The sequence below is a fragment of the Pristis pectinata genome, chromosome 13, assembly GCF_009764475.1.
Source record: "Pristis pectinata isolate sPriPec2 chromosome 13, sPriPec2.1.pri, whole genome shotgun sequence".
Taxonomy (NCBI): domain Eukaryota; kingdom Metazoa; phylum Chordata; class Chondrichthyes; order Rhinopristiformes; family Pristidae; genus Pristis; species Pristis pectinata.
The window spans coordinates 41883466-41907024 of NC_067417.1; the positions used below are offsets into that span (position 1 = coordinate 41883466).

The window sequence follows — 23559 nt, forward strand, 5'->3', positions numbered from 1 at the left end:
TCTCTCTCTTTCTTCTTCTTCTGACTTCTTCAACAACGTCATTACGTCCTTTATCTTCTATTGACGTAAGCACGCCCCACACACACATACTCTCTATCTTAAAGGGACTTTCACTGAGTCCGTAACATCACTGATAAGAGTGTGTACGTGTACACACTTCTAGGAGTAGTTTTATAATGCTATTGCACCAGCTGTCACTGATGTGCATCACTAGCAATACAATACATGGTTTCAAGTAATCTCATGCAAGGAATATTAACCCTTCTACGAGACGTCAATGGAGATCTATGAATTTGCTGTCTACCTTGTTTAATTTAAGAAACTATTGGACTGAATGAGACAGGATCACTTCCATACTTTGGCCCTCTGCTCCAAGGACACAAGTGATCGACGGGCACATGAATTGCCGACAGGTGAAACAGTCGTTTTCCTCATCTTTCTTCCATCCTAACAGGCCAGTCCTTCAGCTACAGAACTGTGTTATTGTTTGACTAGATTTTCTGAAAATAAGATATGCAGGAGATGGAATCACAAAATAATTCAGACCTCCCTTGAACTCACCTCACCCAAAAGTGACTTACACCACTCATCCAGACCTTTGATCCTTACCACATGGCCACAGGATGCTGTGTGTCCTACAGAATAAAAAAGACATTATTTGGACCAATTCATGTGTCATTAATGCAAATACTTCAAGGGCAGAGCAACAAATTTTTAAAATCAAAATCAGCTAGAGATTGCCTAACATTCAGGTGTATTTGGATATCTGGAGTTCTACCTTAAACAATTTTATTGCAAACTTCTGGAATATGTCATTATTATGTTGGCCATTTGGTGGTACCAGAGGGCCAAAGACAGAATCACACCAACCTCACTACTCCAGTGCAATGTAGGCTCCAGTTAGCAGATCTTTATTAAATTGCAGCATCTCTTTCACTTGCCACTGGTCGGCAGGGGCAAGTACTATTGAGTGGCGGGAGGACCTCTGCCATTTTAAATTGCAGTAGTCATTTCAGAAAATGCACATTGGCAGCAGGCACCACCATGAGGTGTGGGTACTGGAAAAGTGGGCAGATAAGGTCACAGAACAAATTGAAGAAAATGTATGGGTGACATAGAATGAATTTAAAGCAGAGGGTAAAATGCTCCATTCAAGGGAAAATAGAGTCAACCCATGAACAGTTTTGAAATAACCATGGGTATGGATGAATGAGACCCAAGAATGCCAACAGGCCTGATTCAAAATGTGGACACCAGAGACTGCAGATGCTGGAATGTGTAACAACAAACAATCTGCTGGAGCAACTCAGTAGGTCGAGCAGCATCTGTGGGAGGAAAGGAATTGTCAATGTTTCAGCTTGATACTGAATGTATCCAGATCAAAAATTAACAAAGCCCGTCAACAAAACCTTGCTGATTATAGAATGAACTAGTTGAATCCAAGCCAAAAAGTTAAAATTAAAGAGTCCATGAGACCACTAATATTAAACCACTGGATCCAAGGCAGAGAAAGCCTTGAGGCTGATCTAGTATCAAAGGAGTCATGAGGAGCAAGAGAATCTCAGCCTTTTTAAGGAGCTATTAGAGATAAAATATTGAATGAAATAGAAAAGATAAAGAGGAACAAGCGACTGCAGATACTGGGACCAGGAGTGAAAAACAAGTTGCTGGAGGAAGTCACGTTTTAGGGGAACATTAACTCTCCCTTTCCTTCTACAGATGATGCCCCCGTTCCTCCAGCAGCACACTTCTTTGCTTGGAACAGATAAAGCTTGGAATATTATTTATTCATTTGAAAATTCACTTGAAAGACTTGCAAAGAAGTGTTAGATAGGGAAAAGACCTTACTTTCAGTTAGGCAACTGGATGCCAGAATAAGGTACTTTAGGTTATTTCGAGTCACTTCAGGAAGCATTGCTAATTATTCACTCAATTTTCCTGCTCAATGCAACTTAGATTTCATTTACAGACAAAATGACAGACAGGTGGCTGTGAGGTTAACTGGAGGCAATATCTAAGGCAGGTACAAATTCTTATGGAAATTGGAAAGGTATGAAGTACAATGCCAGAGTTAAGAATAACTTGTTCAGTGTTCTCTGCATTTGTTATAATAGCTGAAGGCAATACTACACCTTGTGAACTACAAAACTGCACACAGTGCTAGAATTCATGGTCAATTTACACAACTCTGCTCTCTTCACAAACTCTGCAAAGCACATTGTGTAACAGAAGTAAAAAAAATTAGAACATAAAACAGTACAGCATAGAAACAGGCCCTTCAGCCCACGGTGTTGTGCTGAACTAATTAAATTAGTAATCAAATGCCCAACGAGACTAATCCTTTCTGCCTCCACAATTTCCATATCCCTCCATTTCCTGCACATTCTTGAATGGCTCTATTGCATTTGCCTCCACCACTGCCTCTGGCAATGCATTCCAGGCACTCACCACTCTTAAAAAGAAAACTTGCCCCGCACATCTCCTTTGAATTTATGCCCTCTCACCTTAAATGCATGCCCTCTGGTATTAGACATTTCAACCCTGGGAAGAAGATACCTGTTGATTACTCTATCTATGCCTCTCAACATCTTAAAAACCTCCATCAGGTCCCGCCCTCAGCCTCTGCCGCTCCAGAGAAAACAACCCAGGTTTGTCCAACCTCTCCTTACAGCATATGCCCTCTAATCCAGGTGGCATCCTGGTAAACCCCTTCTGCACCCTCTCCAAAGCCTCCACATCCTTCCTGTAATGGGATGACCATAATTGAATGCAATACTCCAGGTGTAGCCTAACTAGAGTATTATACAGCTGCAACATAACTTCCCGACTCCTGAACTCAATTCCTCAACTAATAGAGGCAAGTATGCCATACACCTTCTTTACCACCCTATCAACCTGTGCAGCCGCTTACAGGGAGCTATGGACTTCGACCCCAAGATCCTTCTGCACATCAACACTGTTAAGAGTCTTGCCATTAACAGTGTACTGACCCTTTACATTTGATCTCCCAAAGTGCAACACCTCACATTTGGCTGAGTTAAACTCCATCTGCCATTTCTCTGTCCATATCTGCAACTGATCTATATCCTGCTATATCTTTTGGCAGTCTTCTACACTATCCACACCACCACCAACCTTCATGTTGTCTGCAAACTTACTAAACCACCCATCTGTGTTTTCATCCTGTTCATTTATGTACATCACAAACAGCAGAGGTCCCACTACTGATCCCTGCGGAACACTACTAGTCACAGACCTCCAGCCAGAATGAATCCCATCGACCACTACCCTCCGTCTAAAGGCAAGCCAATTCTGAATCCAAATGGCCAATTCACTGTGGATCCCATTGCATCTAAATCTTCTGGATAAGTCTCCCATGAGGGACTTTGTCAAACATCTTACTGAAATCCATGTAGACAACATCCACAGCTCTATCTTCTTCAATCACCTTCATCACCTCCTCGAAAAACTCAAGTTAGTAAGACATGACTTGCCCTGCACAAAGCCATGCTGACTGTCCCTAATTAGGCTGTGGTTTTCCAAATGCTCATAAATCCTAACCCCAAAAATCCTCTCCAGTAACTTCCCTACCACTGATGTGAGACTCAGCTGTCTATAGATTCCAGGATTACCCCTATTTCCTTTCTTGAATAATAGAACAACATTAGCTACTTGCCAGTCCTCCAGGACCTTGCCTGTGGTTAGAGAGGACACAAAGATATTGGTCAAGGTCCCAGCAATTTCATCTCTTGCCTCTCTTAATAACCTTTACAAATAAAATATTTAGTATGATATTAATGATATATTTACAGAGTACTTTACCTGTCTCCAAACTCGATGCAATGAGAAATTGAAATCGTTTATTAGTTATTTCATAAACGATAATTTCCATCCTCCAGTTATCGTCGTCAAACTCGAGAGGTTAAGATGGTGGTTTAGTAGTTACCCTTTCAGTTTCATGGAACTCTCAAATTCATGTGCAGTTTCATTTTGACTCATCAGCTTAAAAATAAACACACTTTCAAAAAGACGTTCTTGGCACTCCTTCACTTCCGCATCCTTCCTGAATTTAACGTTTCCCGCTGCCCAGGACCGAAGACTTGGAATTCCTTCCTAAAAAGAGTAACATCTTTGCTTTTCCTCGAAGGTACTGCTCAAAAACACCCTTTGATTAAGCCTCTGTTTTTGGGTCTTAATATTGCTCCTGTGAGTTGCCTGTTTACCTACATTAAAAGGTGATAAAAGGCTGACGTGAACAGAGCAGTAAGTTTGGTGGCTTTAAGATTATTTCAGTCGAAAGTAGAACGTTTTGCAAAAATCAGTAATTCTGGGCTTCCTCTGTTGCAGTTTCCTCAAACTCAATGAAACTGAAACACAGATGCAATGTTCTCAGTCAGGCCAAAACTAAAATTTGATACGTACACCCACTGGCAATGCACTGTGCTCACTATATTTGATGCTGAATAAACTAATTCACTTTACCACCCAAACCCAATTCCTTTCAGTGCCAAGCCTGATGGGTTAAATATACACAATAACTAAGTATTCATAGCTTTCCAAGGTAAAGAATTCCAAAAATGTTCAACCCTTTGTGAGCAGAAACATCTCATCTTAGCAATAAGCAGCTAACCCTTATCAAGAGTCTTTGCTCCTTGTTCTGGATTCCAGCTTCATTCTGGTCACGTCTGGGTCTGCAAAGTCCACTAATTTGGTACAATATTGTATTTCACCTGTTCGCAATCCAATCAATTGCCTTCACTCTAAAATATCTATACCAGTCCACTCAATATTGAGAATGTGCAATGTATTTAATTGGAGAGAGAGTTCACCCACCTTAAGTACTTCAAAATATTCCTTTCTTACCAATGTCTTTTCCAGAATAAAATGACATCCACATCTTGTCAAAGAACATAATGGCTCCAGTGGTGTCCTGCAGTGTCTGAGTGACCCTCCAGACTACAATCCATAATTCTGCAATATCCTAGTTGCCCAGTCAATTTGTAGTAATACAATCCGACAGCAGCAATAGAAATATGCATTTTCACACTTCTCATTGCAGCACCCAATTTCTGCCACTGAACGTCACCAGTTTATGAAAATGCCTGGACCACGCGAAGCATTTTCTGGTGGAAGATGGGCAGAATTGCAGTGCAAGAGCAAAGGTACATTAAAGACCAATTGCACTGAAAACCAGAGAAGGATTATCAACTTCATTCTTTTCTCAAATTTGTTGTTGGAAAAATAGAACCTGTTAATAGGTAGGATAGGATTTCCTCCTGGCAAACATCAGGATCCAATGGCTACCTTGATTACTTCCATACATTTTTCCCTCCATCTCATGTCCTGTTTCCAAGTTATTGCTTCTACCAGATCGAAATAATAAAATTGTAATCATTGTGGTATCACACCACAAGAAAAAAGTAAAACCACAAATCCCCAGAATCATTCACCGACTTCATAGAAAGAGGGCACATGGGTAGCAGTAGCAAGGAAATGCACAGTCAGTGAGAGTCCACCCGTACTGGATCGGTGGAATTTGCTTTTATGACTCATGAGGGGGCAAATTGCATCGTATGATCAAGTCTACTTATCCACAAACCAAAATTATATAGACAGAAGCTTTGTTTGGACAATCCAAAGATAGTATGTGATCACTCTGCCATGATAACTTACTCAAAACACTGTGCAAAAGGATGCTGAGAATCCCAACCATCATACTAACATACACATCAAGGTGCACCACAGTTGGTACCATACTTTTGTACAATTAGAATGGCCAAGAACCCAATCAACTTTTCAGACAGTGTATACTTGCAGATACTTGTAAATTTATTCCACCGACAATGGTGAAAATAGATTGCAAACTGCCATTTTAAATATTTACAGAAAGTTATGGTAGTTTCCATTTTATAAAAATAAGTCAATTCAAGCACAGAGCCCCTTGGTACAGTTTCCTCAATCCATTATTCCTGCCTACTGCCACTGTGCACAATATCCAAAAATCAATAATTCATTCTTAAGCATGGCAAGGTTGCAGATTTGTGTTACAAAATACATTTTACATCAATAAATGTCCTTGTAACAAAACAACTGTTTGACATGATGACAAAATAAAACCAAGAACTGAAGAAAGAGATCCCAATGTCTGTACAGGCTGATCTGTTTACAATTCTGCTCTTAGAGAAATATAAATATAGAGCAACCAAAACATAATGTCTTTGGTAGTTACGGTTGCTGTAAAAAGACATCCTCGACTTAGTAAAATCACATAGTTCCCGAGTGTTAAAAATATCAACAAACCAATCAAGTGCCTTTAGTAGTTTGTTTTAAATGAAGCACTATTCTCATCAAAAGCTGCTGACTGCAGAATTCTCCATTCTCTGGATGGATCTTGATTAGCTGGTGTCCACTGTACAATTAAACAGAGGGAGTCTTTGGTGGGTGCACCTGCTGAAGTAGTAGAGGACGTTTGACCCGTGGTTTCCGTCTCTTTGGCTTGCTCTTGGACTTTATTTGAACCACAAAGAATGCCAGAACTACCATAGCACCAAGGAAAGCAAAGACTGGAATTGTTTGTCCCACATCCTGATTATATCGACCAGGCATTATACCTTAAAAACAGAAAATAAGATTAAATACAAATGCACCTAACTTTGATGAATGAGATAAAATGGAGAAACCACAATTAAATTTGGATTATTGCTTGAATTAACTCAACAGAAATAGCCCAGTAAACTAATGAATTTAAATTTTGTCTGTCAGCTTGCAAAACCCAAAATTGCAGCTACTTTTATAGAAGTGGGAACTCTTGCCATTTCAAAATGGACATGACGGTATCAAACTTTAAATTCTTTTGTGCAATACCACATCTTTGTGCCACATGCAGGAATTTGATCTAAACACATGTCAGTTTACTAACTTAGTTTCATCCCAGGATCTACCCTGTGTAGCACAATAAGTAGTCTGTATGCCTCAATGTGATCACTCCTCTTTCTTCTAAATACGAGATACACCTAATGTGCTTAATTTCTCCTCGTACATCAAACTCACCATCCTAGGAATCAATCTGGTCAATTTTTGCTGCACTCCCTCTGCCTCACGTGTATTCTTCCTTAGTTCAAGAGACCAGATTCCAGATGGATCTCACCAGAAGCTGTATAATTGGACCACTTTTTCCTCTACATTAGCACTCAAATCCTCTTGCAACAAAAGACAACATACATTTCCCTTCCTAACGGCTTGATGAAGCTGCACGTTAACAATCTGTGATACACGTACAAGGATACTCATGTCTCCCCAAACCTTTTTCAATCTATCACCAATTTCCATCTTTCCCACCCAAATGGATGACCTTGCATTTTTCCCCACATTATATTCCATTTGCCACATCCTTGCACATTCTCCTAGGACTCTGAATCTTTCTGCATCATCCTCACAGTCCACACTACTACCCTCCATTATTGATAGAGCTGGAAGGGCTGGGATCATAGCTCCAATCCCTGCAACAATCCATTGAGTGTAGCCTCCCAACTCAAATATGACCTGTTTATTCCCACTGTTTTCTGCTCAGTGGCTAATCCTCAATCAATGCCATTATATTATCCAAATTACTGTGCACTCTAAATTTTGTTTAGTAATCTCTTGCATGCCACTTTTTCCAAAGGCCTTCCAACAGTCTAAATACATAACATCGGCTGGTTTGCCCTCATCTATTCTGCTTTTCACAATCTCAAAAAAATTCCATGAGATTTGTCATAGGTGGTTTCTTTTCGTAAATCTGTCCAATCCTATTAACCACTGTTACCACTTCCATATTTCAGCATTTTCTCTACTAATGAAATCTTCTAGTAATAAAGCCATGTGCATGTATTCGTACTCTAATGTTCTGCAGTATAACATTTCTCTAAAAGGACATTGCATTATTCTTAATTTTACATCGTGCATCACTTTCCAAATATTCTGGAGACATGAAGCATTTACTGCAGATTTGTAGCACTCTTAAAAAAAATCTTTGTAATAACTAATTCATGCTTAAAAACACTCCTATTGAAGCAACCCAATAACAAAATGGAACGAAGTTAGAATTTTTTTTGGAAGATTTAAAAGTGTTTCACTTGTTCAGATTTCTTTCATCCGCCATTAACCACACCATCCAGAAATTAAAGACATCAGGAATAAAAGCTCTCCTATTCTGGACTTTAACATTTAAATCCATGCTCATGGCCAAAAGCAAGCAAGAGCAGCTGGTATTTCACATCATAGCATGCTCAGCAATGATTCAGAATCTAACTTCAATGCCAATAATAAATAGACTCATTTGTAGTGTATAAATTTACTTATAGAATAAAGGCACTGGAATCCAGTCTTTTGATGGTGACATCAACACAAATCAACCAGTTTCCTGCTTATTTTTCCCCAATTCACACAGCAGCAAGTCACTAACATTGATTTTCTGAGCCAGTCCAGAGTTCAACACATTTCTAGAAATGACTCTGCAGCTGCTATACTTACCCCCAGGAATGTCCCAAGCCCCACTTTCACCAGGTGATAAAGGTCGCACTTGAGGACGGTTTTGCTTAAAATTCGGCAGAACCACTTTGTCCAAGTCAATAGACAACAATTTCTGATGTTTCCAAAGGTTACTGAGAGAGAAACACAATATAAAAGCATGTTTATATGTGTCACAGGCTTATAATACAAAATCTATTTTAAGCAATATTAATAATTTGCAAATTAGAATGTGTTAAACCTGGTAGAAATCAGCCTTCCTAATCTGTGCAAAAGGAAGACAAAGTTCAGAACAAAACTGCTGCTGACTGAAATGATTTAAACCTGGTCACAAAGAACTTCCTAAAAATATCTGTTTTTGACGGGGCGGGGCAAAGTCTGCTTCATACCAGGTATCAAGAAACTCTTTGGCAAAGAGCAAAAATTACACTTGAAGCCTGTGACTTGAATTTTTAAGTCCTGATAAAACAGTGTTTGTCTCATTACATACTTTTGCATTAAAGTCCAAATCTGTACTCTCATTGGTAATTTGAAAAGAAAATAGAAGCTAAATCAGCTACCATTTTAACTGCCACAACTTGATTAACTAGGGTTCAGTTGGGAAATGGAAAATGGTATTCAATGGTAGATGATGGGATCAGAATCTGTGCCCCAATTAAATTTGCCATCATTATCTGCTTAACAGCAACAATGCCCTTTTAAAAAAATTGACAGTAAGTCACTAAGATGAAAGAGGCAAACATCCAAAGTGCACCGAATCACAGATTACACAAAATGAATTGATTACTCATAAGCTAAATATTTGTGTCCATATTGCACATTTGCCCCTGACATTCAGAATGACATTTATTTGCAATCCCATAGATCAAATGTGAACCAGGATTCAAGGTAGTAGACCAGAATTAGTGTTTACCTGCTCAGAGCAGCGGCTGAACCAATGAGAACTTTAGGATAATTTACCATGTTTTTAATTTGTAAATACAATGTACGTTTTAAAAAAAACATGAAATATATTACCACAATTCTAGTTAGCTTTACATTTTTAAAACAGATTCTGATTGCTGGGCATTTCATTTATTAAATGATAGATAGAGCTATTTGAACTAGCTTCCCAATCTACTCTGGCACCACTTGTGGCATCTCTCCAATTTTCTCATCAAAATGTGGTTCTCAAGCAACATCATACAAGAACCATTACCTTCCAGCACTACCTCACCAGCACCTCTCTTGACATGTCTCTCCAAGTTAAGGCTGCTTGTTCAATATGCAGCAATGGAAGAAGTTTCCTCCAACTAAATATTGGGGAGCCAAAGCCATTGTATTGAATCCCCATCATGAACTGTTCCCAAACCACCAATTCCCCCTCCCCGTGATAACAAATTGAACTAGACCTTTTGCAACCCTGTGGTTACACTCAGCAGAAATGAGCTTTGAACTAGGATTTGCGCTGTCGTTGAGACATCCATAACCAGGTCACCCCTCTGCCTCAACCCATCTGCTTCTGAAAACCCCTATAGCCCATGCCTTTTTTTTACCTCTAGACATGACTCCTTGTGAATTCTCGACAGATTCCCCTAGTTCCAGCCCAATTTAAATTTTGTTATTCAAAACTTTGCAGCTTGGTGTCTGCCTGCATCTTAACAAGTACCCAATTCCCCCACTATCCACACTGGACAATGCCTCAATTAAAATTCTTATCCTTGTTTTCAAATCCATGGCTTCACCTCTCCTATTCACCCATCTTTAATTCCCTCTTGCCTTTCAACTCAAGATTGTGCACTCCAAATTAAGAATTTCACTGTTCTGTCACTGGCAACCGAGTCATTCCATATCCCTCTATTCTGCTTAAACCTACAGGCTTGCACAATCTTTTGCTTTCAAACTCTAACATCTCAGAAGTATTTGGTACAGGGCATTCAGCCACTTGAAAACCAAAAAAACTGCAGCTACAGAAATTGAAATAAAAGCAGAGAAGGCAGGAAACACTCAGCACAGCAGCAGCATCTGTGGAAGACTGAAACACCTCAGGTTGAAGACCTTCGGGGGGGGGGGGGGGAGCGAGAGGGGCGGGACGGGGGAGCGAGAGGGGCGGGACGGGGGAGCGAGGGCGGGGGAGCGAGAGGGGCGGACGGGGGGCGAGCGAGGGCGGGGGAGCGAGCGAGGGCGGGGGAGAGAGAGGGGCGGACGGGGGGGGCGAGCGAGGGCGGGGGAGAGAGAGGGGCGGACAGGGGGGCGAGCGAGGGCGGGGGAGAGAGAGGGGCGGACGGGGGGCGAGCGAGGGCGGGGGAGAGAGAGGGGCGGACGGGGGGCGAGCGAGGGCGGGGGAGAGAGAGGCGGACTCGTTAATAATGAGGGATAACAAAGCAGAACTGGCTAGTGCTGATCCAAAAACAGACAAGTTATATGAAGCTGCTGAAATCCCAAACTTCTGAAGGCTGTCACATGCCTCAAGGGAAGACGAGGTTCTGTTCAAGGTTACACTAGGCTTCAACAGAACAACGTAGAAGCCATGGACAGAGAGTTCAGAGTGAGGGTGGGATGGAGAATTAAATTACAGGCAACTGAAAAGTGCAGAGTACCTCATATTGAAAGGCAGACAAATCAACTGCTTCCAAGGGTGGGTAACACCAAAACCAACTTCTAGCTTACACTAGCACTTATAACATGGTTTCAAACACTGACAGAAACTGCTGTCTACTTCCATCTCTATTTCTCCAACATTATAGCTTTAACAATAATCCTCAAGTCTTTCCAGGCTACACTGCTAATCAAATCACAAACCATCCAGAAGTATATATGTTTTACAATAAGGTCACACATTCCTGTATTCCATTCCTTGCTAAACTGTAGTTCTCTTGAGACAGATGAGCTTCATTCTAATCTCTGAATGTGCTACCAGATTTCTAAACTTTATATTCTCATACTCATGCTTCAGCACCATACATTCCCAACTTCCATGATTCTATCAACATCCAATATCCAGAAGAAACAATGGGAAAAATGCTCACTTATCAACTTTTCCCCTACTTTTCAAAGTTCCTTTTAAAGAATTATGCCAAAGAATGTAAACGAGAACGTAAAGTTAAGAAATTGTGTACCACAGTGAGATTACGTCTGTGCCAAGTGTCAGCAAGGAATGGAAAATTATGGTTAACCAAGTACTGTATACACTTTATGTAGGACATGGGGCAGGCACAGTAGTGTAGCAGTTGGGGCAGGCACAGTAGTGTAGCAGTTAGCGCAACACTTTACAGCGCCAGTGACCCAGGTTCAATTCCAGTCACTGTCTGTGAGGAGTTTGTACGTTCTCCCGATGTTTGCATGGGTTTCCTCCAGTTTCCTCCCACTTTCCAAAAATGACGTACAGGTTAGGCAGTTGTGGGCATGCTACGTTGGCGACACTTGCAGGTTGCCCCCAGAACATTCTACACAAAAGGACGCATTTCTCTGTGTGTTTCGATGTACATGTGACTAAAGATATCTCTTTTTTTTAATTACACTCATGTTTTGTCACGTCACTTCATTATAAATGCACATTTCTGGTTCTCTCAGTTTGTCTTTGTACTTCAGGTGACACACACTTACCTAGGTGCCGTTTCATTTAGAGGTTGAGGTTTGGCCCATGATAAATGAGGACATGCAGGCAGAGGACGTGGCTTGGGGTCTGCAAGATGTGGTTCAAGAACCTTGGAAAATCGATACAAGTGATTGCCTAAAAAAATTAAATAAAATCAGAATCAAAATACAGTTCTGCAGAAGATGAACTTTAGGATAAAGGTTTTAGGGAATTCATTTAAATAATTTTAAAAAATTACAGTTAAATTGCAATGTCTCAGATGCATATATACAAGTATTATTTCTTGTGAAAAATATTAGTGGAGTTTTTCTTCCAACTTTCTTTAGGCCTCAACATCCAATTTACTCCAGCAGAGCATTTCTGTCGAACTACTCGTGTTTAGTTTCAGTGGTGCAACATCTGTTAGTCTTCAGAGGTTTGTCACTGATAAATATTTAATTTAAATAACACCAATTAAAATTCAATAAAATTTAACAAGGGTGTCACTGTTGAAGTCCTGCAATACTTAAAATTACATACTCAAGGTAGATCCAAGTTTAGAAAAATGTTTCAAATTAATAAATGTACAGAACGTTATAGCCCTGATCTAAAATCTCTAATTGAATTTTAGATTATTAATAATGTACAAGTCTTGCAGCAAAGTCTGATAAATGGGATGGGCCTTTCAAATCTCTGAGTCCGCACCAACCATTGAGCACCCATATTATTTTCCCCACAGGCTCATCAACGTCTCCCTGATTCTGTCACTCGCCTACACATTGGGGGCAATTTGCAATGGCCAATTAACCTACCAATCTGCATCTCTTTGGGAGAAAATCAGAGCACCCGGAGAAAACCCACACAGTCACACAGAGAACATGCAAACTCCAGACAGGCAGCAGCAAAGGTCAGGATCAAACCCAAGTTGCTGGAGCTGTGAGGCAGTTCTTCTATTAGTTGTACCACAGTGCTGCTGTCAAATGGTTCTGCATAGAACAAAGAATACATGAGAGGCTTTGTTTTAAAGTTTGTTCAATTATTTGAGTTACTACTTTACAAATAGCTTTACCTTCCATTCGCTCAGGTAATGGATGATCTATCCCAGTGGGAGGTTGCTGCCTATTTTCAGAGTGGCTTAAGCTTGGGGGCATCACCCCATATGAGGTGTACTGAAGGAGGGCATCAAGCAACCAGAAGCAGTCTGCAAATAAAGGACAAACTTTCAGTTAATCCTTCAAAGAAAAAAAAATCCAAAATATTCAATCAGGTGACAAAAAAAGGCATTAAGCCTATTCAGTAGACATCATACAACCCTCCACCCATCAATTGCTACTGATAGTAAAAATTCCCTTTTATAAACCATAAAATACTATCAAAATATTCAGACCATGCTAAAACTATTGGGAGACGGACAGACGAGCATACCATTATTTTCATCTGGCTGAGCACCTGTACTTCTCAACAACCTGCAGCTTAACACATCTTCAAGGCATCCAGTGGAACAAACATTTGTGACAACTTCTGTAACGCACTTGCCAGAAATTCAACCCAAAAAATTAACCATTTCATTTTCCACAGACGCTGCCTGTCCTGCTGAATGTTTTCAGCATTTTGTTTTTATTTCAGATTTTCAGCATCTGTAGTCTTTTGATTTTCAATTAGGATACAAGATGATTGGCATGAGGACCACAGGCAACACAAGGAATTTTATATTAAAATTAATACTGCAAGCGGCTGTGATCTGAAAAGCCGTGGAAACAGATTTAACAACATGGTTAGCCTTGTCAAGTCTTCTGTATGTGGCATGGTAGTGTAGCAGTTAGCGTAACGCTATTACAGCACCAACGACCCAGGTTCAATTTCGGCCACTGTCTGTAAGGAGTTTGTACATTCTCCCCATGACTGCGTGGGTTTCCTCTGGGTGCTCCGGTTTCCTCCTACATTCCAAAGACATACGGGTTAGGAAGTTGTGGGCATGCTATGCTGGCGCCGACAGCATAGCGACACTTGCGGGCTGCCCCCAGAACACTCTACGCAAGAGGTGCATTTCACTGTCCGTTTCGATGTACATGTGACTAACAAAGATATCCTATCCTATTGAGATACTTCGCATCAAAGAAAGAAAAATATTAAATACTTCAATTTAAGCCAGGCTTCAGTGATCATTACAGTTAATTATACCAAGTACTTTAATAACTGATGAAATTGCTAGGGGGTGGTGAATGGCATGAATACAGCGAGGTTAGGCTTGTCCCTTCCCCCAGAACTTGCACAGGTGATCCCTGCATTATAGCAAAGTTGTGTTCCTAGAAGACCATCCGTATCGCTATTTTCTATAGCGCAAACCCCTCCAAGGACATGTGAACATATATCTAAGAGCACAGTGCTGTCAGGCTATTCATCTCAGAGGCATTTTCTCTGATGCACAAGGTTTATGGATTAGGAAATGGTTTAGGAAGTGGGGAGATCAGGGAAAGTGATGGGATTCAATGATTGAAGTTCATAGGAGAAAGGTGGTGTAGGAGTTTCAGGGGGTAATGAGTTAAAGAGCGTGACGTGATGAAAGTGGAGTAAAGATTGGGGGATTACTTTAAGGAACCATTGCAGCTCCCCAGAATACAGTGCATCAGAGAAAATGCCTTGCACATGAAGAGCCTGGCAGTGCTGCACTGAGGGGTCTGATCACATGTCCTCTGACTGGAGAGGGCAGGGCAAAGGAGAGACTTGGCTGAGCCTGTCAACCTAATTGATGAGGTGACATCACATCCAAATCTCATTGCCTGACAGTACTGAATGATTAAAAATTAAAAGTGACAAAATGTGTTGTTTCTTTTGCATTGTGTTTATTTAATCTCTCCCCCCCCCCACCCCCAATAGATTCTAAGAACGAATTTCGGTAGTGATTTGTGAATTCCGTCAGGGTGAATTTCTGTTACCCAAATGTTTGTAACGCAGGGGTCACCTGTATCAATAGAAACAAATCATTGTTGCAGAACAAAGTAAGTTAAACAAACCAAAGGCTTAAATTAAAAGTCTATATTCAAACTGACTACATTGCAATGCAATTAATATCTTTGCAGAATATTCTTTTCTTCCTTATTTCTATGCTCCAATGTTCAAAACTTCTGCCTCCATTTTCAAATTTCTTTCTGCTTTGATGGTATGACTGGGCTTCATTACTTTTGTAATTAATATTTTCCCTTACCTTCGCTCTCAAAGCTACTTTCGGATTTGCATTTTCCTTAATCTATTTAATCACCAGTCTGCATACCTCTTACCAGCTGCATCTAGATGTGATCGTTAATGACTTACTTATCGAGCGTGGAGACAATAGCAGTGGTTCATTGATATAACGAAATTGGTTAGATATAACAAGCATCTAAAGAATGGGAACACTAAAAGGGACATACTCTTGATTGTCCGAAGAATAACAGCCATCGTTTCCCTGCAATGTTTGTGATCTGCAATCTCCAAGAAGATAGTACTCTAACGTGGATTGATTAGCGTGATAAACTCTCGAAGCAGCAGCAGCAAAACTGAATATTCTTGCACTCCCCAAACAACCAACCCCATTCCAGAACAATGCTTATTGAAGAATTTCCACCTGAAGGCAGCAAGTTTCGTGAACTGTCTAATTTTATATTCCCATGTGCATAATTAGTTATGAAAATGGGAAAATAACTATAATGTTATGAATGGAATTGGAATCAGTGAAAAGGTACACATATCTGATATTCAAAAATGTACTATTGTTTAAGCTCGTGAGATGTCTAATCAAATCAACTGGGTCAGCTGATGATCTGTGATTCAAAGATATTGGTCAAGTTTTTTTTGACTAAATCTTTCATCTTACAGGCAATTTTCAAACCACTGATTTTTAAATGTCCAACACGGCCTTAAATAGAAAATTTAGTATTATGCAAATGAAAGTTTGAAGTTTTCAAAATCAAATTTGCTGCACACTCCTAAAAATTACACAACCACATATGGAACAAATAATGACTGGGGCTGATTACATGTTGGATTACAGTTGAGAAATTCAAAGTGATTATACCTGGAAAAATAGATACTGCAAATTATTGCCAAACAGTAATTAACTGATGCATTCAAATAACAAGCTGGAGCAGGACCTTAGCTATTAATCATTATCCAAACAATTACAATGTGTAATTACCACTTCTGGTTTAAAAGAACTGCATCTTAGAGATACCCAGATATTTTTGTTAATTTTCATTCCATTGGTCTTGCTTGTTGTGAAGTTCAATAGCAAGAATCATTCATCAAAAGACTGAAGCAATCATAACACGTGATAGTTAATTTATAGGTAACAAGATAATAATTAGGAATTTTACTTTTCTTTAACCCATTACCAGCCATTCAGCAATAAACAGGGGCAAGTTTAAGTCTCCAGATGACTACGACTGGACATACATCAGCATATGATAATTGGCTGCAAACACTGAGCAAGCTGCAATGCTGGGGAGTCAACAAAGCAGCATTCTGGTCAGCAGTATACTGTCACTAATTATGATACCTGGCTTCCATTCTTGAGACACCATTTCAAGAGCATATGCACATCTCCAGTAATGACAGCGGAATATTGAAAGTGCATCTGAATATTACAGATTTCTTCAAAGCTTCTAATGACACTTTCACAAAAGTAAAATATAAACAAATTTTTTTTTTTTACCTTTCTGCCTGTGACTATCATCAAGGCAATTGGAATCTCCATACAAGACAATCCGCCCCCCACCATCTGATGGAGTCTGGTACAACCCAAGAATAGGGACATTTTTAACCACAACTGTTTCTTGTTTTAAGACTTCGAGTCCTGCAAGACAATATCAAAATTGAGATTTGCTGACTTGAAGGTGCCACATATTTTAAACTTGCACATTCAACTAAATTTGAAAAGAAATTGAATTAATAACAATGATGTGATGTTGCATTTGCCAAGAAACAAAGCAAAACAAATAGTTTCAAAAGGAAATTGCTCAATTTAGGTCGATATGGTAATTTTCTCCTTACCTGCAAGTTATTGACTTTGAAAGTCTTTCTGCATTTACAGTATTGGATATAATAAATGATAAATGCTAGAAATACAAATTTATATTTAGTTGAGAACTTGCCTCTTGTTACAGACAGAACAAGGATTAAATCATTAGTTTAAACAGGTCCTCTATATGCTAGCACCCCAGTCTATTCAAAGGACACTTATGGATAAAAACTGCAGTTCAAGCAAAAAACCTTATGTATATTCTGTTTCACAAATTGAGTGATTTAGTAATGCACGTTTGATATCAGGCTTCCTACAATTTAAACAAATATGATAGTAGACAGGGCATCCAAGCAAAGTGAACAGTTACAACATGGAAAAATGGCAGATGGTCATTTGGCCATAAAGACTTGCTCCACGTTCAATACAATGATGACTGATTCTCTAATCACAACAGTATTTCCTGTTCTCTCCCCCAGCCCTTGACACCTTGTGTAGAAATTTATCGCCTTCTTAAATACAGTCAGTGAATTGGTTTCCAAAGCCTTCTACGCTGGAAAATTCACCACTCTCCTCTCAGTTCCAAATGTCTTACTCTGTATTCCAAGACTGTGACCCCTGACTCTAGACCCCTCCAGTATCAAGCCTGTGGTGCAATGTCAGAATTTAATATTTCTTTACGATTTCCCCTCATTCTTCTAACCTCTACTGTAAGTGGGTCTAGCTAACTCACTCAGAGATGGTTTATTTTGATATTGCTTCTTCAGTTCTGACTTGCTTTCTACATTTCCTGGCAGAGCAAAAGCCGAACAACTTATTGGTGCCCTTGGGGTAGCTCCATTCATTTCAAGTTAATCTGATTTATTGCTAAATTAAATGCCAGAATAGTCGTACAAGATCCTTGACAAGATACAGTGCTACCAAAATATTTCACTCGAGTTACAGCTCATGATGAGCAAGTGCAGCTTAAATCATTTATATCAATCAAATTCTTCTGCAACAATTCTATTACATTGCTTTTGATTTGCTCTGCCCTGGGAAGCAAAACATTTCAATCTCTTTTCTTGTTTATAAACTCCAGTTCATTCAAACCCAAGAACCAGAATCCACTCTTAATATAACACTACAGCACAGAAAATAGGCCATTCGGCCCTTCTAGTCTGTGCCAAAACATTATTCTGCTAGTCCCATTTACCTGCACCCAGTCCATAACCCTCCAGACCTCTCCCGTCCATGTCTCCCATCTGCAGCTTGAAACTGATGGAGATATTCTTTTTCTGCCCAATCCTGAACTTCCATCACTTCGCCAGATCTGGTTGGTTACCAAGAGTGCACTTTTCACCACTGGACAATTAAAATTTATTGTCATATGCACAAGTACAGGTAAAACGAAAAAACTTACAGCAGCATCACAGGCACATAGTTGGACTTGTGTCCTCCTTATTCTGCTGCTGAAAACAATCACATCCCAATAGTGACTTTGTGAGCACCTACAAATAGATATGCTCAGTTGCACTATTTCTGCTCTTCTCTACACTGCCATTCTTAACACATTTCAAAAGGTCTATTATCACCGAGTCTCTAACTTGTTTCTGACTTTTCTCCATTCCTGTTCAGTATCATTTTGATAACGTTAAAGAACCCCAAAGAGTTCAGCAAGGCCATCAACTTGTGCAACTGTAAGTAATGTTATCTCCACCCTTGCTACTTTCTGCATCGGTTTTCCACCATCTAAACTTTGTTCCAGTTTTCATCTGGGTAGAAATTGTTAGCAGGAACAGAAAGTCCACCCAAGGGGCCAACGCAACCAAATGCAATGACTGATTTATTAGAGTCCCAGGATTGCGCAATGGTTAAGACACTGCAGCAACCCACTAGCTAAGCCCATGTAAAATTTCAGGAACTCTCATAGGGTATTCAAATTGAAATAGCTTATTGTCACCCTAGCAACACATTTTCTCAGCAATCAGGAAGCATGTTAATGTAGATTTATGGAACCCTATGAATAGCATTTGAAGACCTTCGTCAAACTCAATAAATAATATCAATCTAGTTGTAAAACAAAGCATGAAAGTGACATTGCATGTTTATTATGTTCACTAAAGCTACCAATAGGCACAAGTACCATGACTACTGAGAAAACACATCTTTCTCAATAGTCATGCTCCTTATTCTTACCTGTAGCTTGACTGAATATAATAAAATTGCATTATGCTGTATTCTTCGTGGCTATAACAAATTAATCTGAAATCTTCACAAGGAGCAAAATGCAAGAGCTCTAAGGTTGCGTGATTTCTCCTCTTATTGTTAAGCAACAGTCAAGAGGATAAAAGTTGATGCAATCCTTAGTTACTTGATGAATAAAAATCTTCACCTCAGAAAGTAACATTCAGCACTGGAAGAGAACTCAAGGCAAAGCAACAATGACAAATACACACAGTGTAATATGACAAGTTCTTCTCCTGGCTTAAACCATCAAAGAAGTAAATGCATTCATACTCTTAAGATTTTAATTCTTCATTCTTGCCACTGCATTCTTAAATGGAGACACTTTATAAACATGAAATGGAAAGCTGGGAATTGGCTTGTTAAAGGCTAGAGGCTGAACTTCCTCAATGGCAGAGCCCATACAAGTTCCTCAAGTAGAGAAATGTTTTAAGAAAAAGGGCAAGTTAAATGGGTGGTGCAGGTGAAAAAGGTAGCTTTTTCTCTTGCTTATTATCAGAGAAATACTACACTTTGATACTTTCCAGAAAACAATTCTTTTCACTGGTATTGCAATGAGGAAAACAATAAATTTCCTTAGCACCCACTTTGAACTTAGTAGGGAAAGACTAAAATACAACTGAAACTGAAGATCTTACCTTGGTCCTTTAGAGTTTGAGCAAGAACAAGTCCATCCTCTGGAAATTTAGCAATACTGCTCCCTGAAGCATAATACACTGAACAAAAAAAAAGTGCATTAACTTTTGTTATTGAATGCTGTGATATTATGATGAACATCCACTAAAAGGTTTGCCAAAAACTAAAATCTCATCCTGCATTAGAATAAATAGAAATACTGTGTAATAATTTGAGCACTAGCCCAAATGAAGCTACTCAGATGGTGCCATGGAATTCTGTGCTTAAAGTGGGTACCGAAGAATTCCTCCTTACCATTCCATTAGCACAATATTAGCATTTCTTTCATGAGGATGGCAAATGCAATGTTAGCATTCATTTCAAGAGGACCAGAATATAAAAGCAAGGATGTAATGCTGAGGCTTTATAAGGCATTGGTCAAACCACATTTGGAGTTTTGAGGGCAGTTTTGGGCCCGTATCTAAGGAAGGATGTGCTGGTTTTGGAGAGGGTTGAGGAGGTTTACGAGAATGATCCCAGGTATGAAAGGGTTAACGTATTAGGTGTGTTTGATTGTTCTAAGCCCGAGCCTGTACTTTTGGGGGGGGGGGGGGGGTTGCAGGCGGGCAGTGGTAGGGGAAAGGAAGCTCACTTAAACCTACCAAATATTGAAAGGCCTAGATAGAGTGGATGTGGAGAGAATGATTCCAGTAGTGGGTGTGTCTAGGACCAGAGGGCACAGCCTCATAATAAAAGGACATCCCTTTAGAATTAAGATGAGGAGGAATTTCTTTAGCCAAGGGTGGTGAATTTGTGGAATTCATTGCCACAGGCGACTGGAGGTCAGGTCATTGGATAGGCTGAGATTGATAGGTTTTTGATTAGTGAGGGCGTCAAAGGTTACAGGGAGAAGGCAGAAGAATGAGATTGAGAAGGAAAATTAAATCAGCCATGATTGAATGGCAGAGCAGACTCAATGGGCCTAATTCTGCTATGTTTTATGGTCACTAAATGGACAAAGGCATGTAGCCCTGCAGTGATTTTAAAATATTATTCATCTCCATTCTTGACTGATAAGTAGCTATACTATTGGATAGACTATTGGAGGGATAGTAGATCACACCCAATGTTTTCTGCTGCTTACAATTACTTGTGTGTAAATTTCGAGCCTTGAACAAAAATGCTTATGCTCCCGACTTAATATTATCCCATCACAACCCTTTTCTAATCTGCCTTTCCTTCCGAAATGTGGTTTCCTCAAATATTCATTTCTCAGCTAATGTCAACTTTTAAACGTCTTGCAAAGTCTATTTGATCAAATGTCTCTTTTTGGCCCACTAATTCACCTGTCGTACTTTGAATGCTTTGTGATTCAGATAAAGATATCTTAACTTTAACTTGTTACCACCTTCCCCTATTTTGACTTCATTTGCTGCTGTACTTCTATTGTTACATACTCTGTCACTTCAGGGCAAACTATTTATTACGCATTATCAAACACTTCTCTATGACCACTCTAAATTTTCTCTTAACCGAACCTCCTCCTCAATAGTTCACATAAAGCTTCAGCTACATCCTTACTAATTGATTAACCAGGATATGGTCTCAACTTTATTCAAGTTAAGATCATTCCAAAAGGAACATGTCCCTTTTACCTCCCCGACCCCCCCCCCAACAGTACTGGTTCCAGTACTTTATAAATCAAACCCCTTTTCCACCACACCACTGAATCACACTCACATCCCTGGACTGTTTGAGCTTAGACCAATTTGCTGGGAGCAACCCTTGTTAATTTCATTCCTCATTCTTGCCTGGCATCACCCCTTTCTTAAATTTGTCCATGTATTTGCTCTTGCGTGGACCCTTCTCAAGGTCTTCTCCAGCCCCAGAGAAACACCCTTACCCTGACACCAGGTAGATAGAGCCTTCAGGATGTATTCATATGGCTGCAGACAACAGTTTCCATCCCTTAAACTATACTATCTCCTACTTCTACCACATTTTTAATCGCCAATTCTAAATGGACCCTTGCACTGGGGTCATTGCATCAAAGCAAACAATTAAAAATATGTAACTTGCTTTTTCTTAAGGAACCTCTTGCCTTTGCAGTCTGCTCCCCATTGAAATGAAAGGGCTTGCAGATCCTGGCCCAGACCTAACCTGGTGCTGGATCTGAAAGCAGATTCCACATTGTTAAATTCTGGCAATTTCTAGCAAGCTCCATTTGCAGCCTTCAAGGGCAAGAGCCAACAGTTCCATGCTGAACTGCCCGCTAAACCCAGGCTGCTGAATTTATATATAAACTTATCAAATGGCCTTAACCATGAAATGGTTTTCCTGAAAATTTACAGCACATCCACAAACATTCAAATTGAAGCACTTATGTAAGTGCACAAAACTATACTATAGTTGCCTCACATCAACACTTACTGTCATGGTTTGCCATACTGAAATCCCCTTCATACAAGCCATCACCAAAAGCCATGCCCCACACTGACAACAAATCATTGAGTGCTGGAATGTTCGCCCCTCCAGTATCCGGCATCCACCACTGTCTAAAGGAAAAGAGACAAGCATGGAATAAGTAATACTTTAGTTCAAGAGGAAATTCTACTTATGTAACACATAGATTAATCTGTCAAACTGAATAATATCCCCAGGAATGCTTAATATTCCTTCAACTCAAGATTTTCATAACATTTTCTGTAAAGTTGTGACTGCTCATGAATTAGTCTTAGATGTCAGAAATTCTTCACATCCAGTACCTCCCCCATATAACTTCCTGCAGCCATTCACAAATTTAGCCAATTATAACCACAAATGGCACCAGAGCCAAAATTATCCCTTTTGTACTACATTCATATAGACACCAATAAGGATTATCAGACAGTAAACAGAAGACCAGATGATTTTTGCACAACCCAAGGCCCTATGAGTATACACCAAATAGCCATGGAGTCTCACTTTAGCTTATCTAGCACCACACTTTTTATCTTGATCAGATTAATACAGTATTACATTTGATGCTTTTATTTAAAATAGACTGGCAATTTATGTCAAAGAATATTTGATGGAAAGCTGAAAGAATGGAATAATGGAGAAATTCTTTGACCATTAAACAGTGCAAATGGAATCAAATACTGATCCAGGATATAACCAAGCACTGACACTCCTGCACAGCTGTAGCCCTTGCAATCAAAAAAAAAGTTTCTCTGTGCAACTTTCCATACACTTATTCGGTGAACTTTAAATTTGAAAGTATATACGAGTTTTGTTAACGACAAAAAAAATGTACAAGCAGAGCTTAGAAGTTAACCCAAAACATTTAAACTAAAAACTATTTACAATTGAGTTCAAGATTCAGTTTTGAAGTATACATCATCACAGCACTATAGCATTAAAACTGTAGAACCAGAAACCAACTCTTCCATGAAGTCATGGAAATTTATCCAAATTAAGAATATCTTCATTCAGATAAATTGTTGGGATTCTCATCCAAGACAACAGAAAAACTTCAATACATCTTGTAATGAGAATGCTCAATAAACAACAACTTGAACAACCTTTAGTCAATTCAAAGGTGCAACAAAAAAGTTGGAGCAGTAGGCAGTGGTTTAACTTGTTCATACTTTTTTCATAAAATATTTTGTCACAGAAA

At 39.5% G+C, this 23559-nt stretch overlaps 1 protein-coding gene across 3 annotated transcripts in view; it reads right to left on the minus strand.

The window, feature by feature from the left end:
- Positions 1–6026: 6026 nt before the first annotated feature.
- Positions 6027–23559, minus strand: part of mbtps1 (membrane-bound transcription factor peptidase, site 1) — a 76048-nt gene continuing 58515 nt past the window's right edge. For all 3 annotated transcript variants that reach the window (XM_052028083.1, XM_052028082.1, XM_052028084.1), the window contains 7 exons: positions 22332–22456; positions 19925–20002; positions 16755–16895; positions 13134–13265; positions 12094–12220; positions 8512–8642; positions 6027–6611 (listed from right to left, as the gene is read on the minus strand). In XM_052028083.1, the coding sequence (XP_051884043.1) occupies positions 6418–6611; positions 8512–8642; positions 12094–12220; positions 13134–13265; positions 16755–16895; positions 19925–20002; positions 22332–22456 (928 nt within the window). In that variant the 3' untranslated portion in view covers positions 6027–6417. The remainder of the gene's footprint in view (positions 6612–8511; positions 8643–12093; positions 12221–13133; positions 13266–16754; positions 16896–19924; positions 20003–22331; positions 22457–23559) is intronic.